At 37.4% G+C, this 21208-nt stretch overlaps 1 protein-coding gene across 1 annotated transcript; it reads left to right on the top strand.

The window, feature by feature from the left end:
- The first annotated feature begins 18923 nt into the window (after positions 1-18923).
- LOC139890142 (uncharacterized) lies at positions 18924-19358 on the top strand. The gene has a single exon (XM_071873040.1). The coding sequence runs from the start codon at positions 18924-18926 to the stop codon at positions 19356-19358; it is 435 nt and encodes a 144-aa protein (XP_071729141.1).
- The last annotated feature ends 1850 nt before the right edge of the window (positions 19359-21208 follow it).

Raw genomic sequence — 21208 nt, 5'->3', positions numbered from 1 at the left:
GCATAAGCACACTATATTACATATATTACACCACACGAATACAACTATCTTATTCCGACTCGCTTGTTTCTTCTTCTTCGGTTTTGGTTCGTTTTGCCAAGTTTCTAGGGATATATGATGTTCCCCTAATACGAGCCGTCGTTATCCACATTGGTTTAGAAAAACCTGGTGGTTTAGAGGTTCCCGGGTCATTGTTACAACTTAAGGACTTCGGGGGTTGACGATACATATAAAGTTCATCGGGGTTGGAATTAGATTTCTCTATTTTTATGCCCTTTCCCTTATTATTTTCTTTTGCCTTTTTAAATTCAGTTGGGGTAATTTCTATAACATCATCGGAATTCTCGTCGGAATCCGATTCATCAGAGAATTGGTAATCCTCCCAATATTTTGCTTCCTTGGCGGAAACACCATTGACCATAATTAACCTTGGTCGGTTGGTTGAGGATTTTCTTTTACTTAATCGTTTTATTATTTCCCCCACCGGTTCTATTTCTTCATCCAGTTCCGATTCTTCTTTCGGTTCCGATTCTTCTTCCGGTTCTGACTCTTCTTCCGGTTCCTCTTCGGGAACTTGTGAATCAGTCCACGAATCATTCCAATTTACATTTGACTCTTCATTATTATTAGGTGAGTCAATGGGACTTGTTCTAGAGGTAGACATCTATCACATAATATCAAACACGTTAAGAGATTAATATATCACATAATATTCACATGTTAAAAATATATAGTTTCCAACAAAATTTGTTAAGCAATCATTTTTCAAGTAAACACGGTCGAAGTACAGACTCACTAATGCATCCTAACAAACTCGATAAGACACACTAATGCAAAATTCTGGTTATCTAAGACCAACGCTCGGATACTCACTGAAATGTCCCGTTCTTATTGATTAAAAACGTTCCATATTAATTGATTTCGTTGCGAGGTTTTGACCTCTATATGAGACGTTTTTCAAAGACTGCATTCATTTTAAAACAAACCATAACCTTTATTTCATCAATAAAGGTTTAAAAAGCTTTACGTAGATTATCAAATAATGATAATCTAAAATATCCTGTTTACACACGACCATTACATAATGGTTTACAATACAAATATGTTACAACAAAATAAGTTTCTTGAATGCAGTTTTTACACAATATCATACAAACATGGACTCCAAATCTTGTCCTTATTTAAGTATGCGACAGCGGAAGCTCTTAGTAATCACCTGAGAATAAACATGCTTAAAACGTCAACAAAAATGTTGGTGAGTTATAGGTTTAACCTATATATATCAAATCATAATAATAGACCACAAGATTTCATATTTCAATACACATCCCATACATAGAGATAAAAATCATTCATATGGTGAACACCTGGTAACCGACATTAACAAGATGCATATATAATAATATCCCCATCATTCCGGGACACCCTTCGGATATGATATAAATTTCGAAGTACTAAAGCATCTGGTACTTTGGATGGGGTTTGTTAAGCCCAATAGATCTATCTTTAGGATTCGCGTCAATTAGGGTGTCTGTTCCCTAATTCTTAGATTACCAGACTTAATAAAAAGGGGCATATTCGATTTCGATAATTCAACCATAGAATGTAGTTTCACGTACTTGTGTCTATTTTGTAAATCATTTATAAAACCTGCATGTATTCTCGTCCCAAAAATATTAGATTTTAAAAGTGGGACTATAACTCACTTTCACAGATTTTTACTTCGTCGGGAAGTAAGACTTGGCCACTGGTTGATTCACGAACCTATAACAATATATACATATATATCAAAGTATGTTCAAAATATATTTACAATACTTTTAATATATTTTGATATTTTAAGTTTATTAAGTCAGCTGTCCTCGTTAGTAACCTACAACTAGTTGTCCACAGTTAGATGTACAGAAATAAATCGATAAATATTATCTTGAATCAATCCACGACCCAGTGTATGCGTATCTCAGTATTGATCACAACTCAAACTATATATAATTTGGAATCAACCTCAACCCTGTATAGCTAACTCCAACATTCACATGTAGAGTGTCTATGGCTGTTCCGAAATATATATAGATGTGTCGACATGATAGGTTGAAACATTTTATACGTGTCTATGGTATCTCAAGATTACATAATATACAATACAAGTTGATTAAGTTATGGTTGGAATAGATTTGTTACCAATTTTCACGTAGCTAAAATGAGAAAAATTATCCAATCTTGTTTTACCCATAACTTCTTCATTTTAAATCCGTTTTGAGTGAATCAAATTGCTATGGTTTCATATTGAACTCTATTTTATGAATCTAAACAGAAAAAGTATAGGTTTATAGTCGGAAAAATATGTTACAAGTCGTTTTTGTAAAGGTAGTCATTTCAGTCGAAAGAACGACGTCTAGATGACCATTTTAGAAAACATACTTCCACTTTGAGTTTAACCATAATTTTTGGATATAGTTTCATGTTCATAATAAAAATAATTTTCTCAGAATAACAACTTTTAAATCAAAGTTTATCATAGTTTTTAATTAACTAACCCAAAACAGCCCGCGGTGTTACTACGACGGCGTAAATCCGGTTTTACGGTGTTTTTCGTGTTTCCAGGTTTTAAATCATTAAGTTAGCATATCATATAGATATATAACATGTGTTTAGTTGATTTTAAAAGTCAAGTTAGAAGGATTAACTTTTGTTTGCGAACAAGTTTAGAATTAACTAAACTATGTTCTAGTGATTACAAGTTTAAACCTTCAAATAAGATAGCTTTATATGTATGAATTGAATGATGTTATGAACATCATTACTACCTTAAGTTCCTTGGATAAACCTACTGGAAAAGAGAAAAATGGATCTAGCTTCAACGGATCCTTGGATGGCTCGAAGTTCTTGAAGCAGAATCATGACACGAAAACAAGTTCAAGTAAGATCGTCACTTGAAATAAGGTTGTTATAGTTATAGAAATTGAAACAAAGTTTGAATATGATTATTACCTTGTATTAGAATGATAACCTACTGTAAGAAACAAAGATTTCTTGAGGTTGGATGATCACCTTACAAGATTGGAAGTGAGCTAGCAAACTTGAAAGTATTCTTGATTTTATGTAACTAGAACTTGTAAAATATATGAAGAACACTTAGAACTTGAAGATAGAACTTGAGAGAGATCAATTAGATGAATAAAATTGAAGAATGAAAGTGTTTGTAGGTGTTTTTGGTCGTTGGTGTATGGATTAGATATAAAGGATATGTAATTTTGTTTTCATGTAAATAAGTCATGAATGATTACTCATATTTTTGTAATTTTATGAGATATTTCATGCTAGTTTCCAAATGATGGTTTTCACATGTGTTAGGTGACTCACATAGGCTGCTAATAGTACATACATCTAAAAGCTGTGTATTGTACGAGTACGAATACGGGTGCATACGAGTAGAATTGTTGATGAAACTGAACGAGGATGTAATTGTAAGTATTTTTGTTAAGTAGAAGTATTTTGATAAGTGTATTGAAGTTTTTCAAAAGTGTATAAATACATATTAAAACACTACATGTATATACATTTTAACTGAGTCGTAAGTGTTGTTTTGAAACCTTTAGGTTAACGATCTTGTTAAATGTTGTTAACCCAATGTTTATAATATCAAATGAGATTTTAAATTATTATATTATCATGATATTATCATGTATGAATATCTCTTAATATGATATATATACATTAAATGTCTTTACAACGATAATCGTTACATATATGTCTCGTTTAAAAATCATTAAGTTAGTAGTCTTGTTTTTACATATGTAGTTCATTGTTAATATACTTAATGATATGTTTACTTATCATAGTATCATGTTAACTATATATATATCCATATATATGTCATCATATAGTTTTTACAAGTTTTAACGTTCGTGAATCACCGGTCAACTTAGGTGGTCAATTGTCTATATGAAACATATTTCAATTAATCAAGTCTTAACAAGTTTGATTGCTTAACATGTTGGAAACATTTAATCATGTAAATATCAATCTCAATTAATATATATAAACATGGAAAAGTTCGGGTCACTACACTCACGATACAATATTTTGTAGTAAAAATATTCATACGACGATACTGAACAATGCAGGGTTGGCCTCGGATTCACGAACCTATATCATTTGTATATTTATTAATATACGTAAATGTAATCGAACACATAAATTTATTAGTTATATCCTTTTTATATTAATAGTATGTATATGTTTCATATATTCATATATAAAATATTAATTTTTGTTATGTTATATGTATTAAATATATCATTATTATATTAATTTAATAATAATAGTTATAATAATACTAAAATAATATTAATAGTGGTAAAATGATTATAATACTTAATATTATTAATAAGATAATAATGTTAATAATTCGATTAATAATAATAATAATAATGATATTAATGATAATAAATGTAAAAATATTAATTTTATTATTAATGATAACTATGATAATAATTTTAGTACTACATAATGATACTGATAACAATAATAATGATAATTTTAGTATACTTTTTATATATATATATATATATATATATATATATATATATATATATATATATATATATATCTTTTGTTTTGTAAAATTATTATTTGTAGTAATACTAGTTTAAGGATAATAATACTGATAGTAGTACCTTTAATACAAGTGGTAATTTTACTAATAATGATAAAGTAAAAATAATAGTTTTAGCAAAAATAGTATTTTTAGTAGTAATGATAAGTTTATTAATAATTATCGTTTTAATAGGATTTTTAATAATCATAATATTAATAATACTAAAATTAATGTTAAATGGTATTTCTAATACTAATATCAATAATAATGATACATAATGCCATTAATAATAATAATAATTATACATATGATAATAATGATAATATTAATGTTACTAATAACAATTTGCATAATAATACTAATAATACTTTATAATCATACTTAGTAATGACTATAATGATATTAATATTAATTATATTATTGATAGTAATAATAATAATATCTCTATAACACTAACTAATAACAATAAGTGATAATAATAATAATAATAATAAGTAATAAGTAATAATAATAATAATAATAATAATAATAATAATAATAATAATAATAATAATAATAATAATAATAATAATGATGATGATGATGGTAATAATAATAATAATAATAATAATAATAATAATAATAATAATAATAATAATAATAATAATAATAACAAAATTAGAAAACTACCTCAAGTGAAATGAGTTCAAAAAAAATGTGACAGCTCCTGGACTCGAACCCGTGACCACACGCTAACCCAAACATACACGCCTTAACCAGCTGGGCTACCGTCCATTTTCTGTTTAAATACGAATCCATAATTTATTTAACCCAAAATCGACTATTTCCACTTTTACTTCTTCTTTACAGAATCGAATTAAGCCCCTCATGATCACTTGTAACAACCAATTAATTACATAACTTAGCTTCTTCAATTGAAATGGAACTTAATAGTATCGATTAATTTTTATTAACAGTCAAGAAAAGATTTTTAATCACAGAAAATACTTACGCGATGAACACATATAACTCAACCTTGATTTTTGAATTTAAGAATGTTTGAGGCAAAACTTTCTACATGAAATAGGTTGCATAACGTTTATAGAAACTGTATGAATCATCAATTGATCCAACGTCATTTAAACGAACTCCAATTTAACCATGAACACTTCAGTTGACTTTTGAAAACCAAAACTTTGACCTCAAAATTCAGACTCGATGTTATAAATTGAAAAGTGAAACTTTGCAGATAGTTTTCATAGAGGATTCGTAACAAATCCACGTTATTACATTTTAAAATAAGATTCGAATTTGAGTTGTTGGTGAAATTATGAAGAACGGAGTATACGGGCTGCAGTTTTGATTTTTCTGTTTTTTTAAAACTCAAATTTGCAGTGTATATTTGTTATAACGTTGTTGTGTGAGTAAGTGAGTGATTAAAGTATCGACTATAATTGATTCAACGTGATTTTATATAATAATGGCAGTCGACAGCCATATAAATCAGAAAAAAAAAACAAAAATAAAATAAAAATAAAAGTCGATTGAGACACACAACAGAATTTGTTTGTATTTGTGAAATTGGTTCGACTGGTATCCAGTTTAGGGACAAGAAATCACATTCAAAATTGTTGGATAGCTACTTGCAACTGATTCAATCCTTAATTCGTGGTTAAACTATAAATAAATATTAACAATAATAATTCCATTAATATTAAAAATAAGTAATAATAATAATAATAATAATAATATTAATAATAATAGTGTTAATAATTTATAATGATATTAATAATAGTAATAATAATATTTATAAAGATAATAATATTATGCTAATAATAATAAGGATAATGATAATAATAAAAATAATGATAATAAAAGTTTATAGTAATAAATAGTAATAATCATAATGTTAATAATCATAATAACACCAATAATAAGGATTATATCAATTTTAATGATACTTAATAATAATAATAATAATATAAATCACAAGATTAATGATATTTATCATAATGTTAATAGTATTATTAATAATAATAATAATAACATTCATGGTAATAATAAATTGTATAAAAATAACAATACTTATAATAATTTTAATAACCTCAGTGATATTAGTAACGATATTAATGATATTAGTATTGCTAGTAATTATGATATTAATACAACAAGTTATGCGTATCAATTTCAGGTATATATATATAATAATATTGATACTAATATTATTATTATTATTATTAATATTAATAATAATACTGAATGTAAGTATAATAATCATATTTTAACTTGTAATTACTTTTACTATATTAATATCACAATTTCATAATATTTTGAATATTTAATATTTATAAATAATATATATTACAATATATGTAATATTACCTATGTATTGAATTCACACACACATACACACACACACACACACACACACACACACACACACACACACACACACATATATATATATATATATATATATATATATATATATATATATATATATATATATATATATATATATATTCATTTTAAATACAACTTAATTATTTTATATCTTATTTTACATATTTGATTTTAATATTTAAATTATAAATTATATTTTATAATTTCAAATTATTATATATATACTTACATTTTATATATATATATATATACATATTTATTATAAACGATTGTTCATGAATCGTCGGGAATAGTCAAAGGTTACTGAATCCATGTAAACAATTCCAAAAATTTTGAGACTCAACTTTATATACTTTGCTTATCGTGTCGGAAACATATAAAGATCAAGTTTAAATTTGGTCAGAAATTTTCGGGTTGTCACAACAAAAACGTCAACCCTTGCAAACAAAATGTCAGGAGGTTTTGATCTACCACCAGTCTCAAATGCTGAAGAGCAATATGACCCCTTAAGACCTGAGGTCGAAAGTGGTTATGTGACCCTAAGTGAGAATGTTCGCCGGACCAGGCTTGACTTTGAAGATAATACCAACACTGGGCCAAACGTCTCGAGCCCAACCAGCCCTAAGATTATTGTTAGCTCTAGATGAAAACAATCAATGGGGAGGAGGCCATCCGTTTCCTGGTAAATGGAGGTTTTGTTCTCTCTATGTTTGCAGCAGGGGGGAGATAGACAAACCGGAGCATCGAAAGCACCCCTTCGTGATTCAACGCGAGCTACACCCGAGTTTGGTAAACAGCCTTTCAAGACAAAAGACGAGGCATGCCAGGAGTCGATCCAAACCCTCATCCTGGGTGCTCCCCCGTCCATGAGTCCACAAATTGAACAGCCCGGCGTAGCGGATGGAATGATGAACAATTGGTAAGCCATGATGGGTGGAGATAAGGTGAAGAAACCGTTGGAGCCTTCCACGACGTCAGAAAAATTCATCAGAGAAATGGTAACACATTCGTTGCCTGCCGTCCTCACGACGCCCCTTACGCTGGGCATATATGACGGGAGGACGACCTAGAAGATTTCATGCAACAATTTGAAAATGCAATTAAAACCCAACACTGGGATAACGCTACAGCATGCCACATGTTCCCCGGACAGCTCCAGTCTAACGCTCGCGAATGGTTTGCTAAGCTACAGCTGCTAAGTGTTTCTGGCTTTGCTGATTTGAGGACGAAATTCATTCAACATTTCCAGAATTTTAGGAGGACAAAATTGACGCACTTAGACGCACATGGAATCAAACAGAGAACACGTGAGTCGCTGTCAAACTTTACTACCAGGTTTATAACTGAATGCCAAAAAATACCCGATTTTTCGGAGTCACAACAGATCTCCAATTACATAATGGGAATTTGTCAAGTCAGAAACTTGTCATTGGTTAAATCCATGAGGCGGAAGTTGCCCAAAACTTTTGTGGATGCCATCAGGATGGTACATGATTACATATGTTCCGAAGAGTTTGCCGATGCCACCATTGCTGACCATAAGTCCGGCGGCAAGGATGAAAAAGATGACAAAGTTAACAACCGTAATCAGCAATCCGGGGGACGCTTCAGTGGTAACGGAGGAAGTAGTAGCAGGGGGCGTTCCGGTTACAAAATTGATAACTATAACTATCGCCCGTATGAGAAATACAGTACGAAAAGATTATCAGCGCAGGAGGAATCCCTAATCAAGTCTTTGTCCAAAGCGCCAAAGGAGATATTGGTAACGAAAGAAATTAGCAAAAAATTTCACGCCACCCAAACCCATGCAGCCGCGCTTCGTGGTGGACGAAAGCTAATATTGTATCTTTCATGAAGATAAGAGACATGACGTTGATGATTGTCGAGAATTGAAAAAGATCATAATTGAACGATTAAAGTTGCGTGAATTTAACCACTTGTAACCTTCCAACAACGGAGGTTCCGCCACTAGGAAATTCTCTTGGCAGAAGAGCAGAGAAAAGGCACCAGAGAAACACATTCACATGATACAATTGAGGCACTCGGGTCACGTTAGGAAAGTCGAAGCGTGGAAGAATGGGAGTGTGCACTGATCACGTTCCCGACATTCTGGAAAGTCTGTCCGTCAGATTTACCTTTAACAATTACCGCTACCATTGGATGCTTCAATGTTTCCCAGGTCTACATTGAAACGGGTAGCATCGTCAATGTTATATACGAACATTATTTTTTACAATTTCCACAGGATGTAAGAGATAAGGTGAAACCGCCGCTACACCCTGTTGTGGGTTTTTACAAGAGAAACGACTTGGCCCCTGGGACGTGAAAGTATCGAAGTGATGTTAGGAGATAACCATCGGTCCTGCACCGTAGTCTTGATATTCGTAGAGGTTCGCAGTCAATCCAAGTACAACGTTATTTTGGGGCAGACAGCGTTACAAGAATTGGGCGCCATACCATCAACGGTCCATGGTATGTTAAAATCCCCACCACGTCAGGCGTTGTGACTCTGTTCTCGGATCGTGATCTGATTTGTGCCCAAGTTAGCCAGTCAGTCTTCCTGAAGACACCAGTTGCACAGGAAGGAGGTGACATAATCAACCACGCATTACCAGAAAAGATTGTTAGGATCGGGAACGCTCTTTCAGAAGAATCCAAAATTGCTTTATGCGAATTGTTGTCTAACAATGCAAACGTCTTTTCCTGGAAAGAATTCGACATGACGGGAGAGCCAAGGGAAGTGGAAGAACACCGTTTGAACACAAATCCGAGCATAACGCCGGTACGGAAGAAAAAAAGAGGAATGGCACTGGAGCGTAGCGCATTTCTATGCAACAAAATCGATAAGCTTGTTGACGCCAACATCTTAAGGGAGATTAGATACTAAACGTGGGTAGCAAACCCAGTTCTAGTAAAGAAATCTAATGGATCATGGCGCATGTGTGTTGACTTCAATTATATTAACAAAGCATGCCTAAAGGACAACTATCCGTTACCCGAGATCGATTGGAAGGTTGAGTCGCTTGCCGGATACCGTTTTAAATGCTTTCTGGACGCTTATAAAAAGGATAGCACCAAGTACAGATGGCTGGGGGGACGAAGACAAGACAACGTTTTACACTGATCACAGAGTATTTTGCTATACCAAGATGCTGTTTGGATTAAAGAACGTTGGGGCAACGTATCAGAGAGTAATTGACGCCGCCTTCAAAGATCAGATTGGACGGAATGTCGAGGCATACGTTGATGATATCGTGATCAAAAGTCATACCGAAATCGACCTCCTGAAGGATATCTAGGAAACGTTTGACTCTTTGAGAAAAATCAATATGAAGCTTAACCTAGAAAAATGCAGCTTCGGTTTTGAAGAGGGCAATTTCCTTGAACACGTCATAATGCCACGAGGCATAAGAGCAAACCCGAAAATGATTCATGCAGTGGACGATATGGCAGCACCGAAAATGAAAAAGGAGGTCCAAAGTCTAAATGGGAAGTTGGCAGCGTTATCCAGGTTCTTGTCAAAGGCAGCAGAACGTTTGCTACCATTCTTTCAAGTCTTGAAGGCAAGCATGGGAAATAATTTTAACTAGACACCGGAAGTGATCAAACCAAAATCGTTATGGTTTATAGATTTCGGGTTTGAGTGCTTGATTTGGGAAAAAGAGTAAGTCGAATGTTTTAACTCCAATAATTGTGCAAACCCCGATTTGGAATCTAGATTCCAAGGGCGTAAAACAATCGATTGAATTAACCTTATTCGATCGGAATCGAATAAGTTAATATCTAAAAGTGAGAATTGACTCCGATGATGATCGGAGTGCTGATCAGAATTAAGTTAACGACTGGAGTAATGCTATCGTAATTGATTTTAGCAGAGTAACATTAATGCATCCAGTGTTGTGTAATAAAAGATCTTGTTCATGTATTTATAGATGTTAGGAGGGAATGATGACGTGGCACATGTCCCTTTCATGGTTGTAACGAACTTTGCCAATCCCGAGGGGTGACGTGGCACCTGTCCTTTTCATGGGAATAATCAAGCAGATCCTAACAAACTTTCCTAGATTCGTGGGCTGACATGGCATGAAACTTGCTTGCATGCTTGTTCCATTGTCAAGTACTCGTTCCGGGATGAAGTGTCTATTCCGGGACAATGCACTTTCTTCGGGACGGCGTGCTTGTTCCCGGAGGGTCTCTTTATGCCGATTTGGAATATCGAACCGAGAAGTGGTGATGGTAACAGCGGCGTGTCGGTTCCGATTAAGGCATCATGGTGCTCTCAGTCTAGCCGGGGAGGTTTTGCTTTCTATTTATTCCAAGTATTTCTTCACGGTTATAGTTATCATGACTGGCTGCATGATGCCGATTATGTGTATGTCATTCGAGTTCACAGTCTAGCCATTCACCTGGCGTGGTAAAGTTGCTGAGATGTCGTCGGATGGATGTTGGAAAAGGGTCCGTATTCCTGGACGTGCGGTGCCGGGTAGGGTCTTTGCCGAGATGCTTGCCTATTTTTGAGACAGATCATTATGCGTATCATTAAGTCCCCCGAGTTTGGTGATGGTAGCCGGAACGGTTACCATCGCCAAACTTAGGAAATTGTGCCAAGCGCTTGAGTGGACGTGCATTAAATGCGTATGTCTCCAGAAAAGACGTTTTTCTTTGCAACTGTATCGTTTTCAGTGATTACGTTCCGTTTATCGATATCTTGAAACATTTTCCAAGTGACAATTGTATGCCACTTTCATCATTGCTTCTTGTTTACTTTGTGGCTATAAATAGCTTCGTTTTTCAACTGAGTTTTTCACTTTTTTACTTCCAACTATTCTACATTTGTGTCTTCAACACTGCTTCACTTTATAAATTCTCAGCCTTCGAAAATTACCTTTCGATGTTATGAATAACCCCTTTACTTGGTTAATCATTGATGTTGTTGTTGTTGTTGTTGATGCTTTAAAGATGGGGTTGTCATTATTCACTGAGGCGTATTACTCACAGTATTGGTAAGTGTTTATGTGTTTCCTTTTCTGTTCTTGTTCGGCCTTCTTATTGCTGTTTTGTTCTGTTTCAGGCTTCGATTTGGATCTGAAGATTTGTTTCGAGTCTTTGAATTTTTTCGAACATATTTCACCTTCAGCTTCGGATAGATTGGAAATTACCGAACGCTGATGGTCGTTCGATGTATCTTATGTCATCCGATTGGTTGCCGGGTTGTTGGATCTTCAGGACTCGAGGAATACGATTCGTTTGCGCTCGGATAACGATGTGTTATGCGCATCCCTTGCGAATGAAAGTTGTTTCTTGTGCTTCTTGTTGATTTCGAAACTCGAATTACGACCCGTGGGGCTGTCAGACATTTGTCTGTCTTGCGATCTTCCCAATACCATTCGGGCCATGTTGGTGATTGCTCGTTGAGAGCTTTTGATTTCTTTCAACATATGTGTCCATTTTCACTTCTTTTTGGGGGTGAGCTTTGACAGATCATATACGAGGGTTCCCTTTTGTTTGTATAAGATTTGATGATATTTTTCTGATGAAACCATAGGTTGTTAGGGTTTTCAGCTTTTATACATGTAGCTTTCGTGCTTAGTAATGAAATAAACTGCGTTTGTCTTTTGTCTTGAAATAAACTTCTATACAGGATATTGGTGACACATACGCTTGATGAACTGTGTTTATTTTTGTCGTTGTCTTCATACCAAGGTTGTAAAAGACGCGAGTCGGGGACGCATCGGTCATGCCTAAAAAATGACGCGTCGGACGCAACGGCAACGCAACGAGCATTGACTAACGTTGACTTTTTAAAATAGTTTTATTAAATATATATTTATATGTAATATTATATATGTCAAATCTTAAGATATAAACTATATTTACAATAAACATGAACAATTAAAAATTATTAACAATATTACACAAAAAACAAAACAAAAACTTTGACCGACTTTGACCGACTTATTCCGAATTTGATCGACTTTGACCGACTTATTCCGAATTTGACCAACTTTGACCGACTTTTTACCTTTAACCAACTTTTTAGAAACGACGCATCGGCCATGCCTAAAAAACGACGCATCGGCCGACGCGTCGGTCAAGTCGGTCGACTTTTGCAACACTGCTTCGTACTGACATATTCTGTTTTGAAATAATTTTGTAACCGTAACTGTGGAGTTATCCGTGAATTCCCTTGACTTTCATTTTTGTGCTTTAGAACAAAAACCCGTCATAATATGCTCATACTTTCTTTTCTGGTCAGTTTTAACCATGGAAGCAGCCTGTCATGACCCAGGAGTCTACTGCTCGGGATCTGTAAGTGACGTTGAAGGCTGCTTTTAGAGAGCCTGACCGGTGGGGGTCTAAGCTTCCGTCTTCCCTAAAAAGGTGTATAGTCTCGTCGTCTGTGATGGGGCCATTTGGTTTTTTCTTAAAGTGTTTTGGCGCTGCCGGCTCGTCTGATACGTTTCAGCTTGTATGGAGGCATTATCTCGGATCCGACTTTGTTCTTAATCCAGAGATGGTCGATATGGTCAAGGTGAATGCCTTTCAAGAGGTTTGTACGGTGCAAGCAGTGGTGAATATCCGATTTAAATAATATAAGGATTTGTATGCCGAGGGGAATACGACGGTCAACCAATTGTTAGAATATAAGTTCATTGTTTTGTTGGGCATTTGTATTGTTTCCGAGGCATGTATCTTGGATGCCTATTTTTGTAACGGTTGCCCCATTGTGGTTGTGTAACCATGAGAATGTTTATGTGATTGTCATGCTTTCTTGGTGAACTAGTTCATATCTTCGTATGTAGGTCTAGACTACATTTGTGTAAGTTTTGTCGTGTACACCGTGCAGTCATGCGTGTTTATGTCATCTACTCATTGGCCGTTTATCAGTATAAACTTGTACCGATGAGGGCTAGACAATCACCTCTTAAGGGGGTACAAAATAAAGTGCATGTGACTTATGTGGATGCCGGAATCCGTCTGCCGCTAGCCAGTTATAATTATTTGAGCATCGTTGTAAATAACGTAATGACAAAGTTATTGTAAACGGTAAAAAGCTTTTATTAGTTCCTAAAAAGGAAGAACATACATCAGTTCTTTATTAAAAGAAAAAAAAACATCAAGATAACCATGAGTTGAAGTGATCAGTTTCAATCACGGTATCTATCTAAATCTTAGTTGCTTCATTCAGCCACTTTCATTTTCTTCGACCGCTATCCTGTCTCGGTTGGAGCTTTCACAACTTTCAGTCCTTGAATGCTTGAGTGTCGGATTAAGGGGTTCAGCCTTTTCGCGCACACCCTTAATTGATTTCTCCCATCTTGACTGGTGACGCCGGCCAGCAACTGCCTTCTCTGCCTCATTAACCATGACTGAATTTTTGCTACCGGGGTGTGCCAACGGGGAGAAGAAGGTTAGCCTTTTGAGGACAGAGACGAGTTTTCCCTCCATGACTTGTGGTGTCTTCCATGATTCGGCATATTGCCTATCTCGGATGCACTTGTTCCCGGGGAAAGGGTGTCGGGTGGATTGAACTATTACCACACCTCGCCGGGTTGGGAGTTTGAGTATACCGTGAGCGGTAGAGGCTATTGCACTAAACTTCATGAAGAACTATCTTCCCAGTATCACATTCGTGGCAGTCACAGATTTGATGACATAAAAGTCGATGACTTTGCTACGGGGGTAGGGTTGAATACCCACCGTGACTGTTTCCTTTAGTTTACCTATGGGTTCTTCATTGGAACCCGTGAACCCAGAAATGACAGCATTAGATTGTCTCATCTTCCTTTCGACACACTTATGGAGCTGGGAAAGGCAATGAGCATATAAGACCTCAACTTCACTTCCTGTGTCAGTGTACATTTCGCTGACCGGGAACCCGTCTATCAGGCAGGTAATGACTACCGGTTCATCCCAAGAGTATTGTGGCGGTAGTCCCGGGAATGTGATTGCAGCATATTTCCAGGAGCTCTGCGGGACAAATGCGTCCTTCTCGACGTTGATCATATTGATGACAACTTTATCTTTCACCTTCACACGTTTCTTACCGTCTTCCTTCTTCCAACTGAATGTTTTGTTGGGATCGGCCTTTTTGAACTTCCGTCCTGACAACAAGTGATTGAGTTCACCTGCTTTGATTTTGGCGATGATTTCGCGTATCAGCGCCTTGAATTCATCGGTGTCATGGCCATTGTCTTCATGGAACTCACTATACTTGTCTGACTTTTGACCGTCCCGTTTTTCTAGTGGTGCCGGAGGGGTAAAATTTTCCTTTATGGGTTCCGTTAATAGTATCTCCCTTGGAGTTTTGGAAAGGATGTCGATCAGGGACCCTTTATCATATGGTTTCCGGCTGCCCCTATCATGTCTATGGCTGTCATGGCTTTTGCCGTGGCTGTTGTTGTTTTTGTGATGGCTTTCACTGCGTCTGCTGCTGTCATGACAGTGCCTGCTGTCGCTTCTCCTTTCCTCTTCTCTTTTCTTCTCTTCCCGATGATACCTGGCCTGTCTCTCCCACCCAGAGTGTTGGTATTGCCTTGCTACCGTCACAGCGTTTGCAAATGTACCCGGGATGTTCCATCGGAGTTCAGAGACAAGCGACGGGTGTGCATCTTTGTCCAGGCACATTATGAATCCGGAAATCTGTTGCGTTTCCGGAAGTCCTGGGATTTTTTGACATTCCAGCATGTATCTCGTGATGAAGCTTTCAATTTTCTCCCCCCGGTACATCGGGATTTCGTGAGCATACAGGTGTGTATACGTGTGTCGGCGGAGGTTCTGATATTGCATTAAAAACTTTTCCCGCAAGTCTGTGAAGCATGTGATTCCATTAGGTGGTAATTTTGCGAACCACTCCCAGGCAGCCGACTGTAGTACCGTCGGAAAGAGATGACACTCCACCTCATCACTCCAGTGCTGGGTTTTCATGGCACCCTCGAAGATTTGAAAGAAATCGTCCGGGTCAGTGGTGCCATTTTACACCCCCAAAGTGACCGGTATGACGATGTTAGCAGGGAGTATGCAGCTAGCGATCCGTTCGCACAGCTTCTGGCTAGTAGCTGACATCTCAATCGGTCACTTTGCTTTGTTACCAGTGATTAGGGCAAACAGATTTTCGAGTGCAGTCCCCTGGACGACGGGTTGTGACAGGGAGTGTTTGTATGCCGGCTATGCAGCCTGCACGAGGAGCTCAGTCAGCTATACGTTCGCGACAGCTTTGGTGACACCCTCGCTTCCCGCATCGATATCTAACATTGGGCCGGTTTTCAGAACGTCTAGAGGTTGCGATTGCTGTTTCTCTGCTAGACTGTTATCGTTCAGCATGAACTTTAGCTTTTCGATCACTTGTTTCTCGACGTCGGCTGAGATCATTTTGGTGATCATGTCGGTGTCGTTGTGAAACGATCCGATGCTGCTTGAACCACCGATTTTGAGACCAAGGGTGCCGAGTTTCAACCTATCTCCACCGGGTGGTGACCCCTCGTGTGTGTCCTCGTCGTCGTCGGAGACATTCATCTCGTCTCCCGACGCGTCACCGGAGTGAATGTGAGCGATTGATTGTTTTTGAGGTTGAGGTGGCTCCACCGGTGGTGAGCTTCCTTTGTTCACAGGTGGTTGAACATCGTCGTTTGTTCCTTTCTTTCTTGCCGTTTCGCTACTTGGTTTCACTGTGTTGTTCGTACCTTTAGATGGTGCCATTTGATCAAACCAAAATCGTTATGGTTTATAGATTTCGGGTTTGAGTGCTTGATTTGGGAAAAAGAGTAAGTCAAATGTTTTAACTCCAATAATTATGGAAACCCCGATTTGGAATCTGGATTCCAAGGGCGTAAAACAATCGATTGAATTAACCTTATTCGATCGGAATCGAATTAGTTAATATCTAAAAGTGAGAATTGACTCCGATGATGATCGGAGTGCTGATCAGAATTAAGTTAATGACTGGAGTAATGCTATCGTAATTGATTTTAGCAGAGTAACATTAATGCATCCAGTGTTGTGAAATAAACGATCTTGTTCATGTATTTATAGATGTTAGGAGGGAATGATGACGTGGCACATGTCCCTTTCATGGTTATAGCGAACTTTGCCAATTCCGAGGGGTGACGTGGCACCTGTCCTTTTCATGGGAATAATCAAGCAGATCCTAACAAACTTTCCTAGATTCATGGACTGACGTGGCATGCAACTTGCTTGCATGCTTGTTCCATTGTCAAATACTTGTTCCGGGATGAAGTGTCTATTCCGGGACAATGCACTTTCTCCGGGACGGCGAGCTTGTTCCCGGAGGGGATCTTTATGCAGGTTTAGAATACCGAACCGAGAAGTGGTGACGGTAACAGCGGCGTGTCGGTTCCAGTTAAGGCATCATGGTGCTCTCAGTTTAGCCGGGGAGGTTTTGCTTTCTATTTATTCCAAGTGTTTCTTCACGGTTATAGTTATCATGATTGGCTGCATGATGTCGGTTATGTGTATGTCATCCGAGCTCTCAGTCTAGCCATTCGCCCGGCGTGGTAAAGTTGCTGAGATGTCGTCGGATGGATGTCGGAAAAGGGTCCGTATTCCAGGACGTGCGGTGCCGGGTAGGGTCTTTGTCGAGATGCTTGCCTATTTTTGAGACGGATCATTATGCGTATAATTAGGAAGCAGAAAACGCCTTCCAAGAAATAAAAGCCCTGATCAGAACCCTACCTACGCTAACCACTCCGGTACCAGGTAAAGTATTCGTTCCGGTTCACGACACGAATGTCTAATATTTATTCACTAACATTTTGAAAATTTTTGGACAACTTTGACTGTATATCTGGCAGCAGGAACCGAAGCCATCAGCTCGGTGCTTATAGCGGAATGTGACAGGACCCAGATGCCGGTATACTTTGTTAGCAAGGTTTTGCAGCATGGCAAAGTTAACTATAACCCTGTTGAAAAACTTATTTATGCTTTGGTTCATACCGCAAGGAGGTTAATGCGATAATTTCAAGCACACCATATTTCTGTGCTAACCGAATCGCCTATTAAATAGGTATGACACCACCGGAATGCATAAATACAATAGAGGACACTTCTAACTTTGCATTGCAGGTTTTAAGCAAACCGGAGATTTCTGGCCAAATGGCGAAATGGGCAATTCATCTGGGAAGACACGAAATCAGTTACGCTCCCCGTAACTCCATTAAGGGGCAAATAATGGCTGACTTCATGGTAGAATTCATCAACTCTGGATCGGCGACAACTGTCGACGAAATGGCACAATGTGCCGTGACGTGGGAACTCTACACAGACAGAGCGTCCAGGTCAGAAGGGGTTGAAGTCGGATTGATACTTACCAATCCTGAAGGCGATGAGCACACTTAAGCTCTATGCTCTGCGTTCCCCGTCTCCAATAACGAAGCCGAATACGAAGCGTTACTCTTCAAATTACGCAACGCAAAGAAAATGGGTATCAAAGCGTTAAAAGTTTCAGTAGACTCCCAGCTAGTGGCAAATCAGTTGAATGGAATATTTTAAGCCAGGGATCCGACCATGAAAAAATACATAGCAGAAGAAATGGCTAACAAATTTGATTTTTTCTCAATCACACAAGTGCCAAGATCAATGAATAAAAAGGCTAACGCACTTAGAAAACTTGCTTCTTTGACATTTAGCCATTTCGCTAAGCATGTGTGGATCGAAGATGTTGAACAAAAATCCACAGACGTGGTACATATATCAAGTCGTTGTGTTTATAAAACCTAAACTCATAACTACAAACAATCCATTGACAAAATAAGTCTAGGAACGATTGACTTTCTTTAACGTTTGTTAAAATGATGATGTTTTGTAGATAACAGCCTCTGTCGAGGAGGTGGACACTTGGATGAATCCTATTATTGCTTACCTAAAATATGGAACACTTCACGTGGACAGCATGGCGGCCTAGAAAATATGCATCAAAGCACCCATGTACACCATGCGTAACAACTTTCTTTACAAGAAGTCCTTTTTGGGTCCTTTGTTTCGATGTGTTGGCCTACAAGAAGATGAAATGGTGATTAGAGAAGTAAATGAGGAAGCATGTGGGATGCATTCAGGGTTTCGTACCATTGTGGAAAAGATTGTGTGTCTGGGCTACTACTGGCCATCTATGTACCGTGATACAAGTAATGTTAATAAAAGCTTCATTTCTTGTCAACGCCATGCACCACAGATTCACGTGCCGTCCCACAAATTGATCCCCATCTCATCTGCTTGGCCTTTTCACAAGTGGGCAATAGATTTGGTTGGTCCGCTTTCAGAAGAGAAACATCTTGTTGTAGCCGTTGATTTCTTCACCAAGTGGGTGGAAGCAAAACCTTTGAAAAGCATAACGGGCAAAAAAATTGTCAACTTTGTTTAGGAGGAAATAGTGTGTCATTTCGGCATACCAAACGAAATTGTTAGCGATAATGGAAACCATTTGCACATGACCCGTTTCGTTCATGGTGAGACGGATTAAACATCAAGCAAAGATTTAGCTCCGTCACTCACCCTCAAGCAAACGGGAAAGTCGAGGTCACTAACACGGACATTGTTTCCGGTATCAAAGCAAGGTTGGGTACAGTTCGTAAGGTTTGGATTGACGACTTGTCAAAGGTCTTGTGAGCATTTGGGACAACACCTAAAGGTAGTAACAGGGAGACGTCTCTCAGTCTTGTTTATGGGTCCGAAGCGGTTATCTATGCAGAAATAGTTGTTCTGACGCAGCGCGTCACGGAGTTCAATGCAGGAGCCAATGAAATATTTCTAAGGGAAAACTTGAAACTATTGGAAGAGCGCAGGTCAATAGCAGCCATCAATGAAGCATCCAACAAACAAAAGATTTCCAAGTACTATAACCAGCGTGTACGTGAACGCACGTTCCGTCCCGGTGATTATGTTTGGTGTAATAACAATGCTAGCAAGATTTAGGACCTTGGAAAGTTGGGACCTAATTGGGAAGCTCCTTATGAAGTTGTGGAAGCACTTGGTAACAGAGTATAGAACTTGAAAACGCCATACGGAAAATTTGTGCCACGCACCTGGCACGCAACCAATCTGAAAAAATTCTATGTTTGAGATGTTGAAACTTGGTGTTTTTCCTTTTCAATATTTTACTTCTAGTTTGTGACTGATCACCACAACTTTGTAAGCGTGATACGCCATGGATTTGTTTGGTTGTTTTGTTTGAACATAATACATCTTTTAATTCTGATTAATTAATGCGTTGCGTAACTGTTTATGGCAGCACTTATGTAATAATTGTAATTCCATTCCTACGTTACACATGCGTTGAACAAAGTGCAATCTAGCTTTTGAACGGCATGAACGACACTTATGATATTGAACATACGCCAGGTGACATCATAGCGGGATGCCTTCGGGCTTCGTACTCGTCGTGTTTATTCTGGCATAGTCTAGATACATGCATGTCATGATAAATTTATCAAATGTAACCTTGATGTGCTACGCTACCGTGACAACGGTAACGTACAAACATATGTAATAATGGTACGTATTGGAAAATAATACAAGATGGCATGCACGAAACATAATTACAAATACTTGCCAAATATAATTGTTTGATTACATTCATCTGTCATTCAAATACAAAATAAATACACTACAACACTAAGGGATCATTTTCACAATCTTCACCGCGTCCAATCTCGGTTGGCTGGCTATGGCTTCAACGAATGGAACCTTCACCTCTTTGACCTCTTTGGTGACAGTGTCGTATTTGTCATACGCATCCGGGTCCAAGTAATCTTGTATCGCATCAGGTAAAGGGGTAGGAAGCGAGGCATTCTCGTTAATGACGATGTACGTCTCTAACCGTTCGACGCATTTTTCAGTGTCAAGTAGACTGCCAAAGGGTTCCATGACGTGAGGGGATTGGATGGCTTTATTGAAGATGGCGGGGATCATCGAGAACAATGGCTGAAATTCATCCGTTGCCTTCTTAGGGCCAACTGTTAACTCTTGAACCTGAACCGCGAGGAGCTCCTTGCTTACTTTCTCTCCTGACAGGTCCTTTTGTGCCACGAACAACTCGGCAAGAGCCTGCTTTTCCTTTTCGACAACGGTTCTAATTCTTTGGTAGCCCATTGTGCATGTTTTAACGCTTGGAGCTTCGTGTGCTCCGCATCAACAACCGCTTTCCTGGCACCCTCCATTTTTTGCCTTAAGGTTTTAACTTCTGCATTTACCTCCTTAACAAGTGCCTCAGCT

Source organism: Rutidosis leptorrhynchoides, chromosome 1 (assembly GCF_046630445.1).
Source record: "Rutidosis leptorrhynchoides isolate AG116_Rl617_1_P2 chromosome 1, CSIRO_AGI_Rlap_v1, whole genome shotgun sequence".
Classification (NCBI taxonomy): domain Eukaryota; kingdom Viridiplantae; phylum Streptophyta; class Magnoliopsida; order Asterales; family Asteraceae; genus Rutidosis; species Rutidosis leptorrhynchoides.
This window is presented reverse-complemented; position numbering and strand designations above follow the sequence as displayed.